The sequence below is a fragment of the Typopeltis vanoorti genome, chromosome 17, assembly GCF_054136105.1.
Source record: "Typopeltis vanoorti isolate ZY-2024b chromosome 17, IOZ_Tvanoo_1.0, whole genome shotgun sequence".
In the NCBI taxonomy this organism is placed as follows: domain Eukaryota; kingdom Metazoa; phylum Arthropoda; class Arachnida; order Uropygi; family Thelyphonidae; genus Typopeltis; species Typopeltis vanoorti.
This window is the reverse complement of record NC_143565.1, coordinates 88,821,169-88,848,225: the sequence shown is the minus strand read 5'-3', so window position 1 is coordinate 88,848,225 and position 27,057 is coordinate 88,821,169. Positions and strand designations below refer to the sequence as shown.

General features: G+C 37.2%; 1 protein-coding gene across 4 annotated transcripts in view; it reads right to left on the bottom strand.

Annotated features, from left to right (window-relative positions):
* LOC150097613 (papilin-like) overlaps positions 1-27,057 on the bottom strand; it is a 1,184,257-nt gene that overhangs the window by 907,193 nt on the left and 250,007 nt on the right. For 3 of the 4 annotated variants that reach the window (XM_090407770.1, XM_090407771.1, XM_090407772.1), the window contains one exon: positions 3,246-3,369. In XM_090407770.1, the coding sequence (XP_090263896.1) occupies positions 3,246-3,369 (124 nt within the window). The remainder of the gene's footprint in view (positions 1-3,245; positions 3,370-27,057) is intronic. The other variant, XM_090407773.1, reaches the window with a different exon arrangement.

Below are 27,057 nucleotides of genomic sequence, written 5' to 3'. Positions count from 1 at the left end.
TGTTAGACCAGTAGAGTCACAGGTGAACAAATATTTTGGTATACCATATATGTATGTGTGTGTGTGTGTGCTCAAGTTGTTGACATTAATATGAAAGTTGAAATATCAAGTAATTGGCTTGTTTATGTTCAATTAAAGTTATTACACTAGCACAGCAGTTGTCTCATTAACTTACCATAATGAAAAATGCTTACTGGTTGGAAAGATCAGTTCATATCCCAGATTGGATCTGAACTGATCTTCCCAAACCAAAAGTGATGTCAGGAATATTTATAAACATCTTCCAATTCAAGGTAACTTAGCAAATCTTATATGAAGGTGACAGGGTTTTCCCATCTTGAATACTCAACCTGCCCTCCTCCTTCCCGAAGTTTCTTTCAATTTTCTCAGGGCTAAAATGAATAATTTGCCACAGCACACAAGCATTGAACTCACAGAAACAGATTTAACTGCACTATTAAATTTGCATTTTAACAAAAATATAGAGAAACTGGTAAAGGAATTTCACTATTTCTGTTTAAGAAAAACCCAATATTTCATCAGAATATCTCTGTTAACTTCAATGATTAAGTGAAAGAAGCAAAGTTCATTAACAAACAAGCATTATATCATAAATTAATGTATGCTGCTTTATGTAACTCTCTTAAATTTGCCCTGTGGTTGGTCTTAAGTAAATTTTCACAAACTTTATAGAGGTTAAAATTAGTTCTGTTCAGGTGAGGATGATAATCTGCTGTCACATTTGAATCCAAAATTCTTGATATAAATTATATTTATGCCCATGATTCAAGTTATTTTGCAGTGGATGTCAGTTGTGCTTGCAATTCTGTGGATGAGTCTCGGGTCTGGGTTAGTCCCGAGGGGGTGGAAAGAGGGGAAAATAGTTCCACTGCATAAAGGAGGTTCCAAGACTGCTGTTTGCAAATTACGACCAATCAATATATCAGGAGTCATTGTCAAGGTCTTGGAGAAAGTAATCAGGAGGAAAATACAGGAATGGATAGATGAACACGGGATATTGTATATTGTATGGGAGACAACATGGTTTTGTGAAGGGCAGATCATGCCTCCGTAACTTGCTCATGTTTTATAATGCAGCGACGGCTGAACTGGATAAGTGTAATGGGTTTACAGTGATTCCGCTGGACCTTGCTAAGGCCTTTGACAGGATACCACATGGAATTCTAATCAGTAAACTGCAGCATATGGGGATGGATATAGGGTTGGTGAGATGGATAGGAAGGTGGTTGATGGAGAGATATCAGAGAGTAGTTTATTTAGGAGTAGAGTCCAAAAGACGGCCTGTGACTAGTGGTGTTCTGTTCTTGGACTATTGCTATCTAATTTGTTCATTAACAATATAGGAAAGGATCTGAGAGGAACTGTTCATTTGTTTGCTGATGATGCAAAGTTGGGTAGGGCAATAGTGAATGCACATGATGTCAAAATTTTGCATGATGATTTGGATAGTTTGGAGGACTGGGCTAAGGAAAATGGATGTCAATTTAATATGGCAAAATGTAAGGTTATGCATTTTGGAGTGAAAAGATTGGCAGCAGTATACCACATTGGTGGAACTGTACTCCAGGAGATTGATGAGACTAGGGATTTGGGAGTGTTGGTGGATAGGGAGTTGAAGTTTAGGGGGCACATTGCAAAAGTGGCTAAATCAGCTCATCAAATCACTTGGTTACTGAAGAATACTTTGACAAGCAGAGATAAGCAAGTTATCGTTTCTCTGTATCAAGCCTTGATAAGACCCCGTCTTGACTACTGTGCCCAGATTTGGCTGCTAGGGTTTCTTCTTGATGAGGAGGAGGCGGAGAAGATCCAGAGGCGAGTGACCAAGATGACAGCAGGTCTATGGAATGAAACTTATGAGAATAGGTTGAAGATATGTGGATTGCAGAAATTGGTTGATAGGCGGAAAAGGGATGATATGATTGAGACATTCAAATTACTGAAGGGTTTCTATAAGATTAATTCAGAGGATATTTTTGAGAACAGGACTGGTGGTGGGAGGACTAGGGGCCATCCATGGAAACTGGACAAGAGTGTGGTTAGCAAGGGTGTTAGAGCTAAGTTTTTTACTTGGAGAGTGGTGAATGAGTGGAATAAGCTGCCAGAGTCTGTTGTGTGTGCCATGACTATGATTGAGTTCAAGGTGAAGTATGATAGACACTGTGTAAATGTTGAATAGTTGTTCTTGAAATGATGTTAGAGCCTCCCTCGATGAGTCTAAGGACTCCATGGAGTTGCCCGTAATAATAATAATAATAATAATAATAATAATAATAATAGAGATTTTGTCATGTTCAATAAATCTAATTTAATCTTAGTGTTCCTTCCTCTTTGGAAGTATTATGATGTTTAAAACTTTAAGATAAGTAAACAATTAGTTATGTTCAGATTTGGATCGCTTTTTTCATCATCATTCACGCCTTCAAGGAGCATCCTTCTTAACAAAATAAGTCTAAGCATACAAAGTCAATCATCAAGTAATTTACATAAACATACACATCCTTACTTAGCATCAAGCCATAATGTGAAATGGAAAATGAGCACGATGACTTGGCATGAGCTCAATAGGATCCTAAATTTATGAAAAACTATTATGAATTATGGCAAGAAAAGAAAAAAAAAAAAAGAAGAAGAAGAAGAAGAAAAACTTCCTCAATGACCTAGGTCCTCTTTCTCTCTCTTTTTCTCTCTCTCTCTTTCTCATTCTCTGCAGCAAGTTAGGCCTGTTATTTATGTTACTGCTATGATTGACTACAGATGATTGGAATGTATATGCTTATAAAATGCTTGAGCCATTGTTAATAAATACGAAAGTATTTTTAACCATTTCTTCTACATGTTTATTAAATATCCTAATTAAATTATGCCTCTGTCATATTACATTAAGTCTCTCATAATGACTAAGAAATGTCCTGAGAAAAATAAAAGTGTGCAAGTTTTATGCACTTCGATTTTTTAGTCAGTTTGAGAACCTTCAAAACTTTTTCTAGAAAATATTTGCAGAGTTAGTTTAACATATACAGTAATCCACTGATTATGTGACCCATCAATTATCTGAACAATGAGTTCAGATAATTGAAGTACTATTAAGTAGTACTTTACAGAGAAGTCAGTTGTCTTTGTTTTGAAGGTTGGATAAACAATGTACATTCTATATATAACTTTTTAAATAAAGCATACTTCTTTTTTTTTTTTTGTTAAACTACATATAATTAGAAACCTACCTACTTGCAAGTTGTCCTGATCAAAAATGCCTTGAACAGTTCTGCAGCTGCTACCATCACCACCACACTCTCTGCATTTATCTTCTTTTCTAGTTGAGCCCAAGATCATGTCACACCCAACTGGCTGAGTAAAGGTTGTACTATCAGGTTATCCATGACAATATTTCCAAATATAAATAAATAAATAAATATAAACCAAGTATTATATAAATTATTATATAAAATGAAGCTTTGGCTCTTTATTTTAGTTAAACCAAGTATATAATTTCTTGGCATCTTTAAATAAATTTCAATTGCTATCTCAGAGTTGCATTATGTTTAGGTCAACTTTGCTTTTTTGTTTTATGCTTAGGTTAACAAAATTTCAACAAAAGAGTAAATACATAAAGATAGATTGTGTGTGTGTGTAGAAAGTTTTTTATTTTTTGTTTTATGCGCTTAGGTTAACAAACTTTCATTAAAAGAGTAAATACATAAAGATAGATTGTGTGTGTGTGTGTGTGTGTGTGTGTGTGTGTGTGTGTGTGTGTGTGTGTGTGTGTGTGTGTGTGTGTGTGTGTGTGTGTGTAGGAAGAAAAAAAAAAGAATTAAAACTTAGCTTATAAAATTGCTTGGTATCTTTAACATAGTATACCCAAGTTAAAAAACTTTCTACATATATATATATATATGTAGAAAGTTTTTTAACTTGGGTATACTATGTTAATGATACCAAGCAATTTTATAAGCTAAGTTTTAATTCTTTTTTTTTCTTCCCAAGTAAGCAAAGACAAGTAAGTCAAGTTTGTGCCTGCAAGTAGTGCAAGTCTGAGGCAACTCGTGGTAAAGGTGGAATAAGCTCTGATCACTTTCCTTAGTATTTTCCCCTAATGCAAAGCACATTCCCCTGTGGAGATGTACGATGCTATGCATTAAAGGCAAGGGCCACTACCAAGGCCAGTTTCGACCTTTATTGAGGTCTCATCAGTGGGAGCCAGACCATAAAAATGCCAAGGGTGAAGTAATGCAGAGCTTATAAATTTTACCTAAACAAGTTGCCACAAGGTGCTTTGACCTTATTAAATAAAAATCTCTGGATGAGAGTAAGATGTAGAAAGTTTTTTAACTTGGGTATACTATGTTAAAGATACCAAGCAATTTTATAAGCTAGGTTTTAATCCTTTTTTTTCCCAAGTAAGCAAACAGACAAGTAAGTCAAGTTTGCACCTGCACGTAGTACAAGTCTGAGGCAACTCGTGGTAAAGGTGGAGTAAGCTCCAATCAATTTCCTTAGTATTTACTTCACCCTTGGCATTTTTATGGTCTGGCTCCCACTGATGAGACCTCAATAAAGGTCGAAACCGGTCTGGGTAGTGGCCCTTGCCTTTAATGCATAGCATCATACATCTCCACAAGGGGATGTGCTTTGCATTAGGGGAAAATACTAAGGAAAGTGATCAGAGCCAACTCCACCTTTACCACGGGTTGCCTCAGACTTGCACTGTGTGCAGGTGCAAACTTGATTACTTGTCTGTTTGCTTACTTGGGAAAAAAAGAAAAAAAAGGATTAAAACCTAGCTTATAAAATTGCTTGATATCTTTAACACATATATATATATATCAGGGGCTAGGTGTGCGGTGCTCATCCACGAAATATCAGTATCACCGATATTATATTTTTGCATTTATTCCCGTTAAAGACTCCCCTATTTGCAAACTTTGCATGATTCCTAAAATTAAACACAACATACCAATGCTTTATTGCCCTCTTCAGGAGGGTAACGAAGCATTAGTGCTTCATTAAGAGAGCACTTTTCGAAGTAAACATTGCGTCACATTCACGTTAATAGCTCGGGTGTGCTTTCAAAATGCATACACCTTTGAGCCCTTTCAAAAGATGTAAAGAGGGTGCAGCAGGTCAAATTCTTAGAGTTCTAGTATTTTAAAACCACTGAGAAGGTGGGACTGGGTGAGCTAAAATTTTGAGCTCACTCAGCACCTAGCACGATTGGTTATTGTGTCAACCAATCCAATTCAATGTTGACATGTCATGAGTTTTTGTTTTTGTTTACTGAGTTTCATTCTGTTTGGCGTGTGTGAATTATGAAGTGATGCGGTAGACACGTTTTTATATATAATATAGAAAAGTTTTTAATATATAATTTTCCATAGATTTATAATTTTTCCCTATAATTGCAATGGAAAACATTGTTGACAATCTTTTGAATGTCCCGTTTTCTGCCAGAAGGTTTGCGGATTGTATGACTGTAGTTGAAAGAGGTAAACCTCATCCTCCTCTTCCAAATTTACATTGCATGCACAAAGATGCAAAAACTGAGTATATGAAGCACTTCTCTGTTTCACAATATAGTACAGTAGAATGGTTAACTGGATGTGAAGTGTGGTCAAGACTTTTTTGTTGGCCATGTTTATTATTTTCCAGAGAGAGAGAGAGAGAGAGAGGCATTTGGAATAAGCATGGATATTCTGACCTTAACCACTTAACAGCAGCAGTGCAAAAACATGAGCACTCCCAATCACATGTTCAATCATTTATAAATCTCAAGATGTTTGGAAAACAAAGAACTGACACTCTCATCAACAAACAAAGAAAGATTGAAGTTACTCGTCATAATGAAAAATAGAAACTAAAGAAAAATAGAGACATTTTAAAAAGATTAATTGATACTGAATGCTATTTGGCTAAGCAAGGGCTTCCTTTCAGTGGTCATGATGAATCTGAAGATTCAGCTAATCAAGGAATTTATATCGAATTTTTAAATGTGCACTGTGAATATGATCCTCTTTTAGTTGGTCATTTAAAGGATTGACCATCTAAAAGAGGATCATATTCACAGTGATTTCTTTTTTTATAGCATATTTAATCACAGTACAAAATGATATTATTAGTGCTATATCTGATGTGATTAAATATGCTATAAAAAAAGAAATTGCTACCGCTACATTTGTGGCCATTATTTTGGATGAAACATCTGATGTCATGTCAAAGTCGCAACTATCAACTGTTTTCCAGTTTTGTCTAATGGGCAAATACACGAAAGGTTCATCGGATTTAGATGCAAGTGATGATAGAACATCTAGTGGTCTTTTTAAACATGTTGTAAACATAGCTGAGGAATTTAATATCAAGGACAAGTTAGTTGGGCATACTTATGATGGAGCCTGTGTAATGAGTGGCCATAGTAATGGGTTACAGGGGAAAGTTATTGAGGCATATCCTTTAGCAATATTTACACATTGCTATGCCCACATTTTAAAATTAGTTCTGAAGCAAAGCCTCTCGAACATCAAGGAATGTAGATTGGTTTTCCATACTATCAGTGCATTGGCTGCATATTTTTCTAAATCATCAAAAAGAATAAATGCTTTGCAAAGTGTCGCCGTAGCACGTGGCAGTGAATTTGAGCTATGCAGAAGAAAGTGATTTTTAATCGGTGAATAGTCCGCTTTTTTCCCCGTTTTTCTACGTTTTTGAGTGCTAAATTGTTTCTCTGAATACGAGTGTACTTCAGTGGTTGTTTTTTGGAAGTTAGTTGCTGTCGCGATATAATATATTTTGGTACCATCGGAATCGAACGCGTAACGGTGGAAGACAAAACAAAGCTAAGTTACTGTATTTAGTTATATTTCATTTTATTTAATTATATTTAGTACTTAAATGTTCTGATGTTTGTACTTTTTTTTCCTCTTATTTATTAATTGAATAATTATTAAAGATTACGCTACTCGGCAGTAAGGAATGATGGTGGATTCAGCAGCAGTCGCAAGTGGCGTAACGCCAAGTCCTCCGCCATTTAAGAACTCAATTATTAGCAATATCATAAGGGACTTTGTGGCATGCAGTACTTGCGGCATGTATGCGTCTCGGGAATTACATATGTGGCTTGTTAAAGAGAGCGGAGAGCGTATGTGCGCAAAATTCAGGCAGTTGGAGGAAATAAGTACATTAGATATATCGATATCCGACTTTGTTGCTCCAGGAACGGGGAATGAATGTAGGAAGACAAGCACTGTGATAGGAGAGAATGAGAAAATAATAGTTGATAGTGTGGAAGGTGTGAGTGACTGTGAAAGTTTAGGAGATGGTTTTGTTTGGGAGAGTGAATTTAGATTAAGAGTGACTGACCTGCAGAGGGAGATAGATGAGTTGAAAGAGGAGGTGGAATGTCTTGTGAATGAGAGCAGAAGTATGAAAGATAACATTAGGAAAATGGAAGAGATAAATGCAAGGCGAATCAGAGTAGGAGAGAGAGAGAATTTAGGGAGTATGAGTGAGAGGTATGGGGGTGCTAGAAGAGGAGAGAATGGAAACAGTAGAAGAGAGGGAATGAGAGAGGTATGGGAATGCTAACAGACGAGAGGATGGAAACAGTAGGAGAGACGGAATGAGAGAGAGATATGGAAGTGCTAGAAGAGGAGAGAATGGAAATGGTAGGAGAGATGGAATGAGAGAGAGAGGTATGGGAATGCTAGAAGAGGAGAGAATGGAAACAATAGTAGGAGAGACAGAATGAGAGAGGGATATGGAAGTGCTAGAAGTGGAGAAAATGGAAACAGTAAGAGAGAGGGAATGAGAGAGATGTACGGGAGTGCTAGAAGAGGAGAGAATGGAAAAAATAGGAGCGAGGGAATAATAAGAAGTATAATGTATGGAGACTCAATGATCCGTGGTGTTCAAGATAGGATGCGTGAGGAGTGTTTGCCAGGAGGAACAATAGAAAGGATGGCTATGGCAATTAAGAGAGGTGAAAGGGTGGATGAGATGATTGTGATGGTAGGAACAAATGACTTGAGTGGTAATGTAAGTCGGGCAGCGAGAGATATGAGATTTTTGCTTGAGACTGTACGGAAGAAGACAGAGAGAGGAAAAATAGTGTGCGTGTTGCCTAGGTATGATAATGATGAGCTGAACAGAAGAGCGGTGATATTGAATGGCATAATAGCGAGAATGTGTGACAAGAGAGGACTGGTATATGTGGATTCTTGGAGTGCGTTTGAGGAAAGAGAGGAATTGTATGCGAGAGACCATTTACATTTGAATGAGGAAGGACGTAGGCATTTGGAGAGATTGCTGTTCTGAACGAGTCAGTGTGTCCCAGGGAGGATGATAGCAGGGGTGGCCTCTTGTGGGAATGGATACTTGGGAGAAGGGAGACAATGTCAGGTAACACTGAGCCCAGTGGAGTCTAGAAGGGATAATGCTGGGTATAGAAACAATGGCATTTATATGCTTTATACTAATGCCAGGAGTATCCGGAATAAGGGAGAGGAAATGGTGGCACAGATAGCATCAGCCTGGCCAAAAATTATTGCGATCACTGAGACGTAGTTGACAGAAGGGGATATAACAACAGGAATAGAAGTCGCTGGGTATAGTATTTTTCGTCAGGATAGGAGGGGAAAGCGTGGTGGTGGGGTACTGCTTATGATAAGTGATGACCTATGTCCTCTAAGAGTGGAGAATTTGGAAGGAAGTGAGACAAATGATTTTGAGAGCATATGGTGTGAGGTAGAGGTAGGCAAGACAGGATATTTAGTGGGGTGTTGCTACAGACCCAGGAGCACAGAGGAAGGGGACCAGGAAATGTTTAGACAGCTAAGTTTGGCAAGTGCAAGAAGAATGATTGTTATGGGAGATTTTAACTTCAGTAGTAAAAATTGGAGAGAGGAAGATGCATGTAGCAATAGGGGAATGGAATTTCTAGAATTCTTGAGGGACAAATGTCTTAGGTAACATGTAACAGAGGGAACAAGAGGTTCAAAAGTTTTGGATTTGGTTATAGCATCAGAAGAGTTGATAAAAACTGAGTTGACGTCTCTCTAACCAGTTGGAGAGAGTGACCATATGGTGTTGACTTGGAAAATGAATAGACATGCAGGAGTATCAAAGAGACGGGAACTTATGTGGAATTATAAGGCAGGTGATTATAATAGTCTTAGACGTCAACTTCGGGAAGTTTCATGGAGGGAGGAATTGGAAGGCTGGGATATCACTAGTGCGTGGGCAATTGTGAAAGAATATTTGTTATCAGCAATGGTAAGTTGTATACCACGAGTGAAGAAGAGGACGCAATTTGGAGTAAAGTGGATGACAAACAATATTAAACAGGAATTGCATGCGAAAAAGAGGCTATGGAAGAGATATAAGGAGACAGGTGAAGAGAAGATGCATGAGGAATATAAGACACAGGCCAGAAGAGTGACTAGTGTAGTAAGGAAAGCGAAACTGGAATATGAGAGGAGATTGACCCTAAGATCCAAAGAAAATCCTAGGGAATTTTTTAGCTATGTGGCCAGTAGGAGGAGAAATGACTGTTGAAGAATGATATTGTGGGATAAAAATGGGAATAGAGTGACTGATGCAGAGGACATAGTGGAATTGTTCAATGAACACTTTATTGGAGTATTTCATCCTAGAGGAGTCAGTTTTAATGCTAGAGGGATATTACTGGTTCGAGGTCTGGAGGTACAGGAGGAGAGTATGTTTCAGATACTGAGTACTCTGGATGTCAGTAAAGCTGTGGGACCGGATGGTATTTCACCACGAGTTTTGAGAGAATGTGCTAGGGAATTGACAGTGCCTTTAACGTGGCTTTTCAATGAAAGTCTGGCTTTGGCAAAGGTGCCCAGCGAATGGAAGGAATGTAAGATAGTGCCATTGCATAAGGGTGGTAACAGACTGGAAGTGTCTAATTATAGGCCAGTGTGTGTGTCATCAGTAGTTGTTAAGATCTTGGAGAAAGTAGTGAGGGACCGTATACAGCACCAGGCAGATGAGGGTAATGTTATCTGTGAGAATCAACATGGATTTGTGAAAGGATGCTCTTGTTTTAGCAATATGCTAGCCTTTTATAATAAAGTTACAAGAACATTAGATGAGGGAAAGGCATATACTGCAATTTTCTTAGACTTGGCGAAGGCATGTGACAGGGTGCCACATGATAAGCTGATATTTAAGTTGCAGCACATGGGTCTGGATGTCAGATTGGTCAACTGGATTCAGGATTGGCTGTCTGTTAAGTATCAGAAAGTTGTGTATGGTGGAGCAGTTTCCAGGCAGCAGAGGGTTACAAGTGGGGTCCCACAGGGCTCAGTACTAGGACCTATATTGTTTAACCTTTATATCAATGACATAGCCAGTGGACTGCAGGGGGATATTCAGTTGTTTGCGGATGATGCGAAGCTGGGAAGGATTAGTAGTAATAGTGCAGATGTGGTAGCCCTGCAAGACGATTTGAATAAGCTAGATAGATGGGCAAATGAATGGGGGTGTCAGGTTAATGCAGCAAAATGTAAAGTCTTGAGGTTTGGGAAACATCGATGGGATGCAGTATACTCTATGGGAGGAGTTATACTGGAGGAAGTAGGGGAGACAAGAGATCTTGGGTTGATGATTGATAGAAACCTGAAGTTTAGGGGACATATTGCAAAGGTGGTGAAGGTAACACAGAGGATTGTTGCTATTATGAGAAGGACACTGACCTGCAGAGATAAGAGGGTTATCATTCTGTTGTATAAGTCTCTGATCAGACCACACTTGGACTATTGTTCTCAGATTTGGTCCCCAGGATTTGAAGGGGATAAATTAACTGTGGAAAGGATACAAAGACGGATGACAAAGATGGTTTCAGGACTGTACAAGGATAGTTATGAGGATCAGCTGAGAGAATGTGGACTGCAGAGTTTGGTGGATAGAAGAAGGAGAGGTGATATGATTGAGACTTTTAAACTGTTGAGAGGTGGTTACAGGGTTTACACTGGGGAGTTCTTTCGCTTGGTTGAACAGCGGGAAGGAGTGATGACAAGAGGCCATCCCTGGAAGTTACGAAAGGAAACTGTGAGCAAGAGTGTAAGGAGTGGCTTCTTTGTGTGGAGGGTGGTTGAGCCATGGAATGCATTGCTTGATGGAGTGGTGGGAGAGAGAACGGTCAGTGAGTTTAAAGAGTGGTATGATAGACTTTGTTTCTCAGGGGGGGGGACCTCCCCTCGATGAGTCTTGACAGACTTTATGTCTTAGGAAGGACCTCCCTCGATGAGTCTTTTGACTCCTTGGAGGCCTGAATAATAATAATAATAATAATAATAATAATAATAATAATAATAATAATAAAATTACCCTCCGTCGCACCAACCAAATGGATCTTTATTTCCCATTTAACGAGATCAATAAAACGTCATAGAAATCACCTCATTGATTTTTTTGAAACACATGGTGGAGAATTCTGGGGAATGGAACGTGGATGCTGTAATCAAAGCTTGTGGTTTTTTTGCATTTCTTGCAAGATTTTCAAACAATTTTGTTGCTAGAAATTTTTTCTGTTTTATTTGGCTATACTGATGTCTTGAATAATATACAGCAACTTTCATCCTATGAGATATTGTAATGTTGTAAAAAAGTGCATGACACTATGAAGCAGCTTAGGAATGACAGGGAACACGGATTTGAAAATATTTGGGTTTCTGTAACAAAGGAGAAGCATGCAGTTGATGAGTCAAGACCTAAGAGAGGAAAAGGACTGGAGGAGATGAAGAAGAGCATGTGCCTTCAATTATACCAGGATATAGTAGACTGCATGTGCTTGGAGATGGAAGAAAGATACTCTTCTCTTTTGAAACTTGAATTTTTTTAACTCCTTTGGAGTGAAAGATATGGTCAGCATGCGAAGATGTTTCCTGATAGTATTTTAGAAAACATGGCCCAGTTTTTGACTACATTCGCTTGAAAAATGAACTGAAAGTACTATTTTCTTCTGAAGAATTTACCAGAAAACCAGTGCATCACCTATTAAAATTCATGCAAGAAAATCAACTTCAGGTTGCATTCAAGGAAATTTATAAGTTAGCAGAACTTATCATGTGAATTCCGAGCGCTGCTTCTACATTCGAGCATTCTTTGTTTGGCTATGAAGAGAGGAGTACATACGTGTTATAGAGGAACACAAACATATAAAAGGCTGTGCGGTCTAAGCTTAATCGCTATTGAAAAGACATTGATGATGGAACGGAAGGAAAAACCTTCATTTCATGATGATATGCTAACGCAATTCCTAAAGAAAAACAGAAGATTGGAACTTGTGTATAAATAAAGTAAGTAAAAGAGTTATTTCAGCCTTTCTTTGATTCAGTCTAGAAAAATAATAATTTCCCAAGTGATTACTTTTTCCGATTTCCATTATATATGGCTGTATTTAAAAATTATATCAAAATTCAAATTATCTGTGTCTCACTCTAGTATTTGTCAATGAATTTTTGTCACAGAAAATGGCATGCATGAAGCATATTGTTCATTTGACCTTTATGCTTTCCATATTTAAAATTATATTAACACGTTCGCATCTTTATTCCCAGGGAGGTACTAGCTTTTAGCGTATTTATGCCGTTTCCGCATTGAGCGGTCGCACTTTCGCAAAGTTTATAGAGCATGTTAGTCCAACTTCCATGGTTTTATTTCTAAAATTAACATTTGTTAAGTGTTTTGATGATATCGAATATCTCAAATGCAATTCATGCTGATTTCAAGTTATATATATATATATATATATATATATTTTTTTTTTTTTTTTTTTTTTTCATTTTGCTTTTCATAAATCGAGTGCTTGTATTCAATGACTGTATTACAAATAGCTGCTACACATATTTCTGGAACTGAAAATTTGAAAGCAGTTAGGACAAGTTAGGTCCTATGTTTAGGACTACAATAAATCTGTACTGTTCGCATGCAAGCAGCATAGCCTGCTGGAGCGGAGTAGGTTTCCATTAAGGGGTCCTTGGAGTTGTCTTACACTAATTGTTCCTAAATATAATACACAGATGTTAAATATCTGTTTTACTGTATTTAGTAATAAACTAAGCTTAAGCTAATGTTTTTCTTGCTTGTGCAGTATAGCACTTGTTGAGGTTGTAAAGTTTTTTAATGGTATAGGGATATTTTTATTCTAGTTTTTGGAAGTAGACAGTAAAACTTTATTTGTTCCTGAATAAAAAAGAAAAAAAAAAAAAGAATACACTTCTGTGTATTATATAACATAATACCAGCATATGTAAGTTTGATAAGACAGAAGAACCACTGACACTAAAAAACAAAAACAAAAACTAATGAATGTAGAATTCCCGAAAGTGTGGATAATGATCGGATATTATGTATCCTATTATTGCATAAAATTTATACTGAGTCTCAGTAAACAAAAGAAAATTCTTAGAAAACGAAACGAAATATACATAAACCACAGAAATACACGTAACATGCACAACAAATTTTACAAGATGATTTGCTGCTCCATCAAACGACATGTATTCCTGCCAAGCCTAAATGAATCACCTGATCAACATTATTAGTTCGTTGGATTAGCTTCTCCCTACAGTTTTTAACTGAACTACTAAATGCATTAGTGGCTGTTTATTATTGGTTAGTTATTTATACTTTGCAAACAAATTTCTTTCCCTCTCCTTGTAATTTTTTTAAATTATTTAATTTTTTTAATTATTTTAATTCATTTTTCACTTATTCATGTTTAGACTTTATAGGATCACATGCTATTCACTTTATTCAGCAAATTATAGGACAGTGCTTCCCAAACTTATGGATGTAAAGGTCCCTTTAAAAAAATTTAAATATTTCATGGCCCCCAGCACTCGAGCATTGCCTGCACCTGTGTACACTAGCAATGAAACATTAATTTAAAGTGCGAAAAATTTGGCCGTTTTAAATGAACACAAGATTTTGCATTTGTAAGCTTTTTTGTGTTTCATATCAATACCTTTGAAATGAAACTTATATGAATAAGCATACATTTACTAATATTCATTAAGCGTCAAAATACACGGGAAGTAAAATTCGTGAACCAACACCAATGTGTGATTTTTTCCGTTAAATTATAAAAAGTAACGAAAATGAAATAATAAATAATAAAAATTAAATAAGTTCCTTTTAAGATAAAAAAATCTACTTAGAACATTTTAAATTTGTTTTCATTATTTCCTGGCCCCCTCAACAAAACTAATAGCCCCCAAGGGGGCTGTGCCCCACAGTTTGGGAAGCACAGTTATAGGACACACATATCACAAATGTTAATTGTTAATAATTCCTTTGGCATTAATGAAAGTATTTCTATTCACACTTATTCTTTTCTTTCATTTCCCATTCTCATGTCTTATAAATGATGGATCACATATTTTCACCTTTGAGTAATTCAAATACACCAATGAAATAGAGCTTTCTCCTTCATTGCTGTTTTCTAATAAATCCTAAAACAAACAGATTGTTCCTCCACTCTATGCAGATTTGGTTACAATTAATTGATAAATTAAAGTATTCAAAGTTACCCTGCAATTAATTGCACCGAACCAATTAGGATGAGCGCTGATGTGCTATGCACTCTTAAAACTTTCGTACATCAATAACACGGCCAAATTCATATGCATTTTGTGGTGCCTCACATGACAGCACACCCGACCAAAATGGGCATGCAACGCCACTGATATATATATATATATATAGACAGACAGATAAATAGATAGAATTTTCTTTATTTAACTTGATAAAATATACATATTACAAGAATATTATTATGATTCAGGCCTCCATGGAGTCAAAAGACTCATTGTGGTCCACCCTAGAAAACATAAAGTCTCTCATATCACTCCTTGAATCCACTGACCTTCAGGCTCCCATCATTCTATCAGGCAATGCATTCCATGGTTCAACCACCCTCCATGCAAACAAACCCTTCCTTACGCTTTAGCTCACGACTTCCTTTCACATCTTCCAGAGATGATCCCTTGTCCTTGCTCCTTCCTCCTGTTTCACCAAACAAATGAACTCCCCAATGTCAACTCTGTAACTACCTCTCAACAGTTTAAAAGTCTTAATCATATCAGTTCTCCTTCTTCTATCTACCAAACTCTGCAGTCCACATTCCCTCAGCCAATCCTCATAACTAACATTGTACAGTCCTGATATCATCTTTGTTATCCACCTCTGCACTCTTTCCATGGTCAGTTTATCCCCTTCAAATCCTGGAGACCAAATTTCAGTACAATAGTCTGGGTGTGGGCTGATCAGGCTTTATACAATGGAATGATAACTCTTATCTCTGCAGGTTATTATCCTTCTCAGTATTGCAGCAATCTTGTAGGTTATTTTCACCAATCAATTTTGCAATGAGTTCCCTGAATTTCAGGTTTCTATCAATCATCAGCCCAAGGTCTCTTGCCTCCCGTCACTTCCTTCAGTACAGTTCTTTTTTTTAGCCATTCAATAGAAAAGAGTTAAATGATAACTGAATGACAGATAGGACTAGACCTTTTGGTAACAAAGGGATCATTACAGTTCAAGATCATTTTTGTATGTTATCATTGTCAATCCAGAAAAGGTTACCAGTTACATTTTACTCTTTTATGAATACGCCTTACAGAGAGTATGTCCTAAGTTCCATGAGTCTTTGCTCTGACTTAGTGAATGATGAGTGCTGGTCATCTCTTGTGTGTTTAAGGTAGAAGCTGTAGATGACAGCTGTAACACAGATGAAGAGGAAGTTAGGACTCTAGTCTTTCATCCACGTTTCATTTAGTTTACTGTGTGTGTTACACGTCTCATAGCTGCATGGAGTAGATACCAGTTATCTTCCTGGCTATATGCATGTGTGTGTGTGTGTGTAGTTACAGGTGCTAGAGGCAGTGCTCAGGACATAGGTGATGAATGCTTTGTTTGCAGGATAAGCCGGATGTGTGTGTTCAAGATACCGCAATGTTTCAGAAGAGGCATAGATCTGATTCTCTAAGTTGGAATTTGTGCAGCTTAGTATTAGCTGACAACATGTTATGTCATAGCTTCCACTGTATGTCTGCACCTAGGTTGGTACACTTGGATTTGGATGGGAGATCCCACCAAAAACTCAGTGGCATGAGCAGGCTTGCAGAGGAGGGAAATGGGGATGAATATGCAAAAAGTAAGGTTGGAGGCACTGAAGTGGTATATTTTCTTGAAGTTGGAAGGAAGAAGTGGTAGTGAGACTTCAGATGATACAAGATGAAAAGTGGGTTGCCAAAGTTTTCAAAAGTTATTTTGATTCCTGAGGTGTGGCAATATCTGGATAGGCTTTTATAATGGCAGCTTGCACCTGTTGATACTGATTTTCTGTTGAGGTTTTAAGTGACAGGCATGTGAATATTCTCTGCTTTAAGTTCTGGGTCAGGAGATCCCCCTATGTTTCTTATTCCTGCCCAGTTCCATGTAGGGAAAAGAAAGTACTGGCCAGTTGTGGGACTTATTTTTTTGTTTGAAAGCAGTTGTTCTTTAAGTACAGCTGACTTGGTTGATCCTATTAAAGTGTGATGAGGCTTTGTATTTTTCCAACACTGTAGAGCATCTCTGTTTTGGAGGTGATGGTGCATACTGACCATTTGGAGAACTGTGAATAGTCCTCTAGTGGATGATTTTATAATGTGACTGAGAGTTGCTGTATAAGTTTACTTGGTCTGAAGTGTCTTGAGAAAAAAGATGATCCTGAAGGATGTGATTTTGTTTTCAAGGAAGATCAGGCCTTGGCTTCCCTTACTGAGTGGCTTGAAGAGTGCCAAGTGAGTTATCCAGTCAGTTTTGTTACAGAGGAAATGGTGACTGCCATATCCAAATGTCCTTAAGATTTCATAAAATTACTTGTGCTCTAATCTGTCAAAGGCTTTTTCCTGATCAAGACTGATGAGTGCTGGATTTACTTCTGATTCTTTGTGATGTTGATGAGATCTCTTATTAGAGGTATGTTATCATGTATTGATTGTCCTGAAACAGAATAAGTTTGGTATTGGCCAATAACTTCAGGTAGTGTGAGCTTTAGTTGATTTGCAATAACTTTAGAAATGATTTTGCAGTCTGCATTGATTAGTGAGATAGGATGCCAGTTCCAAATGTCTGTGTGATTTCCCTTCTTTGGTATAACACATCCTATTGAGATCATGATGGATTGTGGAAGTCCACTGAAGTAAGCTTCTTACAGTGTTTTAAGGAGAAGTGTTCTGATATGATCCTTGAAGACTTGGAATAACTCTGTTGTGAGTCCATCAAGGCCAGGAGATTTGTTCTTTGTCAAGAATTTACCTGCTGTATTGAGTTTGTCTAGGGCGAATGGATTTTCTAAGTAGTTCTGATCTGTTGCAAAAATTCATTTTGTTTCTTTTTTAATATTTCCTGAATGGCCTATAGAGAGAAAGATATATATGGATCTTCTCTGATGTTGCCACCTTATGGTGAAATTGCTGAGGCGAAGTTTGCTGCCTTTTTTTTTTTTTTTTTTTTTCTAGAGAGAAAAAATATTTTGTGGTTTGTGGGGATATCTGAAAGATTTTTATGTGTGTGTGTGCTGTGATCCAAGTAGGGCATGTTTTGAAAATAATTTTAAGTGTCTTTGCATGTCTTGGATGATATGCAAGACTCTAGGAGATTCTGTAGCTGTTGTTCGACTTGTCAGATGCTGATCTTTCTCTGTTGAATTTTCTGATGACTATAGATCTATGTTAAAGGATTTTGTTTGTGATTTTACATGAGACCATAATGTTGTCATTGATTCTGTATTCACTTTTGAATGCGTGAGGATAGATATTGAACCTTAAATGTTTAATATATACGAGGGTTGTCTGAAAAGTTCTCGGATCCACCGTAGATGGCAACACTATCGGCATGATTTTTTTTTCTAAGTTGGTACATCTGTCATAAGCATCCATGTGAAACTGCAAGTCATTCTATCAAGTAGTTTGTTTTATAGAGCTGTCTGAAGCAAAAGTGTTGTTGTCAGTATCCCTTGAAATGGATAAAATTGAGTATCATGCGGTTATAAAATTCTTTGTGTAAGAAAGTTTAACGCCAAAAGAAATTCATTTGAAGTTCATAAAAGTTTATGGGCACTCTTCTCCTTAATTTGACAATTAAGAAATGGGCTGCCGAGTTTAAACATGACCAAACTAGCCTTGAAGATGATCCATGTGAAGGACGTCCAAAAAGTGCAACAACACCAGAAATCATTGATCAAGTGCATGATATGATATTGAATGACGGTGAGTCAAGGTGCATGAAATTACTGAGACTATAGGCATTTCAAAAGAATGTGTAGGATATATTTTGCATGAAGAGTTGCAAATGAAAAAGCTTTGTGCAAGATGGGTGCCACACTTGATCACAGCAGATCAAAAATGCACTCACATGAAAATCTCTGAACAGTGCTTGGAGCATTTTAACATGAATAAAACTGATTTTGTGCATCTATTTATTACTATGGATGAGACTTGGATTCACCATTACACACCAGAATCCAAACAGCAGTCAAAACAGTGGACAGAAGCCAGTTGTTCAGTGCCAAAGAAGACAAAGTCGGTTCCATCAGCAGGAAAGGTCATGATATCAGTGTTTTGGGATGCTAAAGGCATCCCAAAACACCGATTTTGTTTATTAATTATCTTGAAAAGGGTAAAACAATAACCGGGGAATATTATTCCGATCTTTTAACCAGACTAGTTAAAATAGACAAAAAAACCATGAGAAAAGACCCAGTTTGGAGAAGAAAAAACCCATCTTTCATCAGGACAATGCACCTACCCACAAAGGTATTTTGGCAATGGGAAAATTAAGGGATCTGCAGTATGAATTGTTGGAACATCCACCCTATTCCCCAGATTTAGCTCCTTCTGACTTCTATCTCTTCCCAAAACTAAAACTCTTTCTCGCTGGTTAGCATTTTTCTTCGAATAAAGAGGTGATTGCAGCTGTAGAGGAGTATTTTTCAGATCTTACTGAGAACCACTACAGGGACGGAATAATGGCACCAGAGCATCGCTGGAATAAATGTATTAGTCTTAAGGGAGATTACGTTGAAAAAATAAAAAATAAGTTTGAAATTATAAATTTGTTTTTTTCATTGGTAGTCCGAGAACTTTTCAGACCACCCTCATAGTAAGGAGTTGTTATGAGGGTGGTCAAATGAGTTGAATGAGATCAATGTTGGAGAGGTTTTACAGAAAATGGTGGGCGATCAGGGGAGAACCAAAGGTCAATCCTGGAAGCTGTATAAGAAGGGTTTGAGCAGGGGAGTGAGAAGTAAGGTTTTTGCATGCAGAGTTGTGAATAATTGGAATGCCTTGCCTAGTAGTGTGTTGTCTGCAGAGAATTTGAGTGTGTTTAAGGCACAGTATGATGAGCTGTATGACAAAAGAACATCCTAAATTAATCTTTGACTCCATGGAGTCTTGGGATAATAATAATACAGAACTTGTTGATACCTATCAGACAGACAATCTCCAATTCAATACTGTAGTCTAATATCCCATGCACTCTAGTTTGACTATCAACTCATCATGCAGTAATCTATTAAAAAGCCTTTGCAAAATCTAAGTAGATGGATTCAAACATGATCTCTCTTTAGCAAATCCATGTGTCCATCAAAGATAATACCACTTTTATCAACCCAATTCTGGATCCTGGTTCTCACCAGCCTCTCCAACACTTTAACCACAACAATTGACACACAGATAGGTCTATAATTTGATGTTTGAGTTCTGTCACCTCCCTTATGAAGTGGCACAATCTTGCTTTCCTTCCACTCCTTTGTAACTTGACCCAATGTAAGACTCATATTAACAAAATATGTCAAGGCAGATATTAATTCCATAGCACAGTCCTTCAAAATATGTTGTGATATATCATCAATTCCCACACCATTATTAACATGAAGGTTGCTCATTTACAGTCAGTCTCTCCTCTTCATCCTCCATTGCTCTAAAACTCTCCATGATGTCACATTCACAGCAATGAAATACCTTTATGAACTGCTTATTAAATATCTCGATTATATCCCCTGCCAGTAGCACACCCAGGATTTAATCTTGGAGGGGGCCAAGCACTCAAGATTTAATATTGGGGGGGGGGGGGGGGAGTTGAGTAGCGATTTGAGAATGCACACTACACTGCATACGACCTAACTGAGCACTGCAGTGATACCCGTGATCTCCTCTGGCCCAGCTTGGGCAAAAGAAATATAGCTCGGTCCGCAAGAGCACTACTTTGTTTGCCTTGCATTCACAGCAGCCAGGATTCCAAAAGCGCTATAGGGTATTCCCACCTTATGTGGACGCAAATTCATAAGTAGTATAGAAACAGAAGACACAACATAAATTTAAAAAAATAAATTTTAATTAGGAAAAGATTTTTGGAAAATTTTCTAGTGTTTTTTTCCTTTTTCTTGTGCACCACTGTCCCCTGCAGCGGTTGTTCTTATACCATTTTCTCCAATCAGTGTCATCCTTCCATAATCATTCCTTGTTTTTTCCCCTGCCACATATTAAATGAACTCCGTATAAAGGAGTATTTTTTCGACTAACTAACTGCTGTTCGTACTGCCCTTTTGCTACCGTTACCAACCAAGTCACCCTCCTTGCCTGTTCTTTGTAATTCCAATGAAATTGATTATTAATACTTAACTTGTGCTGCTTCCATAATACCTTTTTCTCTGTATCACATGATTAATCTCTTCAGTCATCCATTTCACACCTATCTTATTTAACCTTCTAACCTTCGGAATATATTTAGACATTGCTTCTACTAGCTAGTCATTAAATATCACCCAACCAGCACTGACCTTCTTTTCAGCAAACTCCTCATTCCATTCTACACTTGCAAGCTGTCTCCTGAACTTCTCATAATTACCTGCCTTGTAATTCCATATATACTCTTTCCTCAGAGTAGTCCTCACCCCACTGGCAACTGCCCACGTAATTACTTCATGGTCACTATCACCAACTGGAGGGTGATTCAACACCTCATTTGTAATAACATCCTCTGATGATAATGATCAAATTACAGATCCTCAATTCTCATGTGATCTCTGTTACATACTGCCTGAGGTAGTTATCCATCAAAAACTCAAGAAAATTGTTTTCTTTACTTCTGGTTGCTATCTCATGATCTCAGTCTATACTGCCATAATTAAAATCATCTATAATGATCACCCTTTTCTTATTTGCTTGACTTATTTGATTGTACATTTCATTTTCACTACAATCCACTATAACTATAGCAACATCAAATGAAGTATTTCATTCAATTCATCTCAATCTCGAATCATACTATGTCAAAACATCAACATCATCGTTATCATCAGTGGTCCTAGGAGCCACTTAAACGTCCTCACCGTCGAACTATACTTGGACTTCACAACCTTAACTTGAAGATAAGGTGGTTAGTCCCATGCCTCCCGGTGTGTCCTATGTCTGTAGATGCATGTGTTCATGGGGCCAGTTTAGTCTGTTATGGGGATGAAACCTGAGTGTCTGGGTGAAAAAGCCCCATAACTCTGTATGAGACATCTAACTCACCTTTTGTTGAAAGAAACCATATCAAAGTTCCTCACGTCACTGACAGGAATCGAACCTGTCAGTGACGTGAGTGTCTTTCGATCAAAGAGCTTCATCTATATCGACTGAGCTATGGAAGCTCCACCTCAAAACTCTGTTTTGAGGTGGAATTTCAAAACACCACCACTATTTCCCTATTGCATCTCTACCCTGTATTGTCATAACTCTTTTTCTATCATCAATAAAACTCCACCTCCCTTTTTACCATTTCTATCTTCACATTTGTATACATCATACCTTTCCATCTCTATTCCTGTCAAGATGTCATTCTCATCCAACCAGTTTCACTTATTCCAACAATCTTTGGATGAACAGTCAGTCTATCAATGTAACCATTTATCTTTGCTTATTTCTGATACTTTAAGCATTTGTATACAAACATAACAGTTCAATCTTGGATCTATAACAAGCTTCACTGATACCACTTATTAGATGTGACTTCTCCATATGCTCCTCAAGCCATTTATTTTTCTCCTTATTTATCTCAGAACTATCTTCAAAATCCAACTGTTTTCATTAGATCCCAAGTTTCTCCCTTCCTTTTTGTCTACACATGCATTCACATCCTCTTGGAGCATCAGCCTTTCTCATGCTGTGTTCCCTTCTCCACCCTAAGTCTCTCAATTTCTCTGTTTGACTTGCACACTTGTTCTCTCATTCTCTACACTCATGCACAAGACAAACAGGCTTCTTACTTGCTCAGGTTCATTCTCTTCACTCATTACGCTACCTTCCAGCAGCAGTCTCTCCAAATGATTCACATCAAAACCATTCAAATGCAGTCAATTATTCTTATACAGTTTGATTCTTCCTTAAAACTCATTGTACACATTAACAAATTGCAGTCCTTTCTCTTCACACATTTCTGCTAATATATCATTCATTACTGTCATACCTGGGCAACACACTGACTACCTTTCTTATCACACTATTATCTTTTATCCTTCTCAACAACCTCCTGATATCCAATCCTATATTCTCCTTGTTCCCAATCACATCATTTGTTCCTAATACCTCTTCCAACTCCTTTGCTTGCTTAGTCATCATAATCCAATGCCTCAATCACTCTATTCATTTTACCTCCAGGAAAACAAATCTTGTGCATCTTCTTGTTTACCACACCTATAATAATCGCATCACCATGCAACACTACTCGCAGATGTTTGATTATCATTTTCATACCAACATCATTTGTTTCCGTCTTCTTCACTCTTCCATACACATCTACAATTCTCTTCATTTCATTCTTCATCCATTCCACATCTTGCCTCATCTTCACCTGAATGATTTTTTTTTTTTGCTATCATTCATTCTATTTTATCTCCAGTCATACAATACATGCTTGTTCACCATCAATGTCGTTCACACCTTACTGTTAATTACACTATTTTTTTCAACTTGCACTACATTCATATCACTTCTGTCATTCTTACTACCATCAACTCTTTCATTCAGCAGATTGCTCATTTGCTTTTTTCAAAACTTTTTTACCAATATTTTGCTTCTCTTTTACAGTGTCTCTCTTTGCTATCAAATGAGCATTCATCCTTCTCATTGCATTCTCCTATGAATGCAATGAGAAGTTACTGATACATTAATATCCATCAAGTCTGCATTTAGATCACATTTTGTACTCAAATCCTCTTGTGACAACAACAATTCAGAACTTCCTGACATTGCAAGGACCTCCTAGATGAGTCTTTGACTCCATGAGGTCTTGTTTAATAATAATAATAATAATAATAATAATAATAATTTAGCATCATTAGCAAGCAAATGAATATCTCCTTTCAGAATGTGAACTATATCACCAATATATAAGTTAAACAACAGTGATCCAAGAATAGAATCCTGTGGCAGCCCACTCATCACCTCATTTTTGGGAGGTGATGAGTGGACTTACTGCACCTCCATACATAACTCACTAGCTCCTATTAGTCAACCAGTCAACCAGCCCTGTAACCAAGCTACCTAATGACTATCCATTCCCATTCTTCACAATTTCAACAGTAATTTGTTATTAGGTATTTGATAAAATACTTTAGCAAAATCCAAAACAGTGATTTATAAGCATCAGATGTATAAGCATCCCTCCCCATCCCATCCAAAACACTTCTCACTCTATTATAAAATATAACCAAGTTACTAAAGCAAGACTTACCCTTAACAAACCCATGCTGCTTTCTCAAAAGATTTCCACTCTTATCAATCCAGGTTTGTATTCTGTCTCTAACTGGCCACTCTAACACCTTCATCACTACACTTGATACACACACACACACACTGGTCTATAGTTTGACACTATTGACTTGGATTCTCCTGAAATAATTAAATCACTCAAAATGACCACCATTTTCCTATTTGCTTGACTCTCTCTTTGCTATCATACGAGCACTCATTGCATTCTCGTATGAACACCTTCAGTTACCAATACGTTACTGCCCATCAAGTCCACATCTAGATCACATTTCGCACTCAAATCCTCTTGTGACAACAACACTTCAGAACTTCCTGACATTGCTCTTCCTAATTTAGCAACATTAGCAAACTGAATATCTCCTTTCAGAATGTGAAAATAAGAACTTATATAATCTATACAAGTTAACCAACAGTGATCCCAGAACAGAACCCTGTGGCAGCCCACTCATGACCTTCCTTTTTTGAATGTTGCCAAAATGATCACCATTTTCCTATTTGCTTGACTAATTTGCTTATACATTTTGCTCTCCACGTTACCAGGTCTATAGCAACATCCAACTAAGTATTTCATTCTAATTACCTCTATCTCACACCATAAAACTACTTCCCTATTTCCATCTTGTATGGGCACAACTCCTTTTTTTATCAACAGCACTCCACCTACCTATTTGCCTTTTCTATCTCAAAAAAACATCATTCCTTCCCATCTCTATTCCTGTCAGAATGTCATACTCATCCATCTACATCTCACTTATTCAAACAATTTTCAGTGAACAAACTCAATCAATGCAAACAATTCATTCCCCTTGTTTCTGATACTTCCTGCATTTATACACAAGCATAACAGTTCATTCCTGGATCTAAAACAAGTTTCACTGATATCACCTATTAGCTGTTACTTCTTCTGAAGCCATTCCCTCTCTCTCTCTCTCTCTCTTTCCTTACCAATTCCAGAATCCATTCCAAACCCAAATACTCCTCCTACATTCCAGCATCTCATTCTGTTCTTTTTCCACTTGCACATTCACTTTCTCTTCAAGTATCGGTCTTTCTCGTGCTGTGTTTCTCTGTCTACCCTGTCCTCTCATCCAACCTCCAGTTTAACTGTCTGTCTTGCACATTTGTTTTCTTATTCTTCATACTCATACTACTCACCTTCCATTCATATGCATTTCTTCAATCCCTCTTTCCATACTCTTCTTCCTCTTCCACATTGCTTCTTGCTCAGATCCATTTTCTGAACTAATCATATAATTCCCTTCCAGTAGCAGATGCTCCAGATGACTCATACCAAATTAGAACAATTATTATGAGAAGTATTCAATAAACTAAGAATCATGTTGGCATCTAATGGCTATAACGAAACCACCTTGCAGAAAATTATTAATAATTATCATTTTACAGCTAGATTACAACTGATGCTAAAAGGATTTTCATACTGTGCCTTAAAGTGACTTCTGAACTAATAGCATTAATCTTCTCAAATACAATCTATACACTACTTTTAATCCAACACATAAGTTATCTTGTCTTGTCTTGTTTCCTATCATCTAACAGGAATAGATTGCCACCTCTATCCTTACCTTGAATTTATCAAGTACCCTGTTTGTGTTGTCATTACTACGTTGAACAGACTAAGCGTTTTGCTAAGATCAGAATCTAAAACTACATAAGATTTTTAGAATCAGAGGGTTCCAGCCTTGCTTCTCATGTTATAGCCACTAGACACAGAACTGAAATTAACACACACTGTAATCAAACCAAAATTTTGCACTGCAATAGATTTAAATTCAGTCATCTATTTTGCTGAAACTTGTGAAACTCTGAGTCCTTGTCCTAATCTTAATTGATCAGGCTGCATTCCCATCTGAAAGTGTGGGAAATCATTGCCATAAATTATTATAATATATGTTTTCTTTTTTTAGTTAAGCTTCAATTACAGAATTATACCAGGTTCTTTGGAACTTTAAGAGTGTCTTCTCCTGTTCACTCAGCTGTGCCCGAGACAAAAGGAAGTATACTCATGCTATATGACCAATTTTTGTGATTCATAATTTGAATGTGTAACCAGTCTTTTGCATTTTCCTGCATAATGCTCATGTTACAGTGAGCGAAATATATAGGAGGGAGTTGATGTTAAATTCCAATTTCCCTTACATGCATTAACTGGTTTTTAAAATGTAATACTATGCAAACTGGTAAAAGAACACATGCAAGCAGACATAACATATTATGCAGTAAAAACTAGTACTTATTAGGTTTAATTACTTGCTTAATAATCCACACTAGTCTAAGTTAAGAAGAAGAAGAAGATGAGAATTTAAAGTTGTTTACTTTAACCACCCAAATGTGTTTTGTGAGAAAAGAAGAGGTAAAAAGGGAGGGGGAGTGCTATTGATGATAGAGAAAGAGTTATGTCCATACAAAGTAGAGATGCAAGAGGGAAATAGTGTCAGTGGTTTTGAGGCAGCATGGTGTGAGATAGAGGTGAATGGAATGAAATACTTGGTTGGATGTTGTTATGTTGGATATTGTTAAGAAAAGAGTGATCATTATGGGCTGGAATGATGAGATAGCAACTGTAAGTGAAGAAATGAGTTTCTTGAGTTTCTGAAGGATAACTACACCTCAGACAGTATGTAACAGAGGGCACACGAGAATTGAGGGACTTGGATTTGGTCATCTCATCAGAGGGTGTAATTATAAATGAAGGGTCAAATTATCCACCAATTGGTGACCATGAGGTGATTACCTTGGCGGTTGCCAGCAGTGTGACAACCTCTGCAAGAAGGGTATATGTAGAACTACAAGGGGGTGGGGGGGGTGATTATGAAGAGCTCAGGAGACAGCTTGCAAGTGTGGCATGGAATGAGGAGTTAGCTGGAAAAGTTATCAATGCAGCTTGTGGGATTTTCAAAAACTATCTAGTAGATGCAATGCCTAAATGTATTCCAAGGGTGAGAAGGTTAAATAAGGTAGGTGTGAAATGGATGACTAAAGAGATTAAGCATGCGATACAGAGAAAAAGGGCATTATGAAGGCAGTGTAAGAGAAATGGAAATCCACCAATTTCATGAGGACTACAAAGACCAGGCAAGGAAGGTGACTTGGTTGTTGAGGGTAGCTAAAGAGAGGTATGAACAGTAGTTAGCTAATGAAGCCAAAAAGAATCCTAAGGAGTTCTTTCGATATGTAGCCAGCAAAAGAAAGAATGATT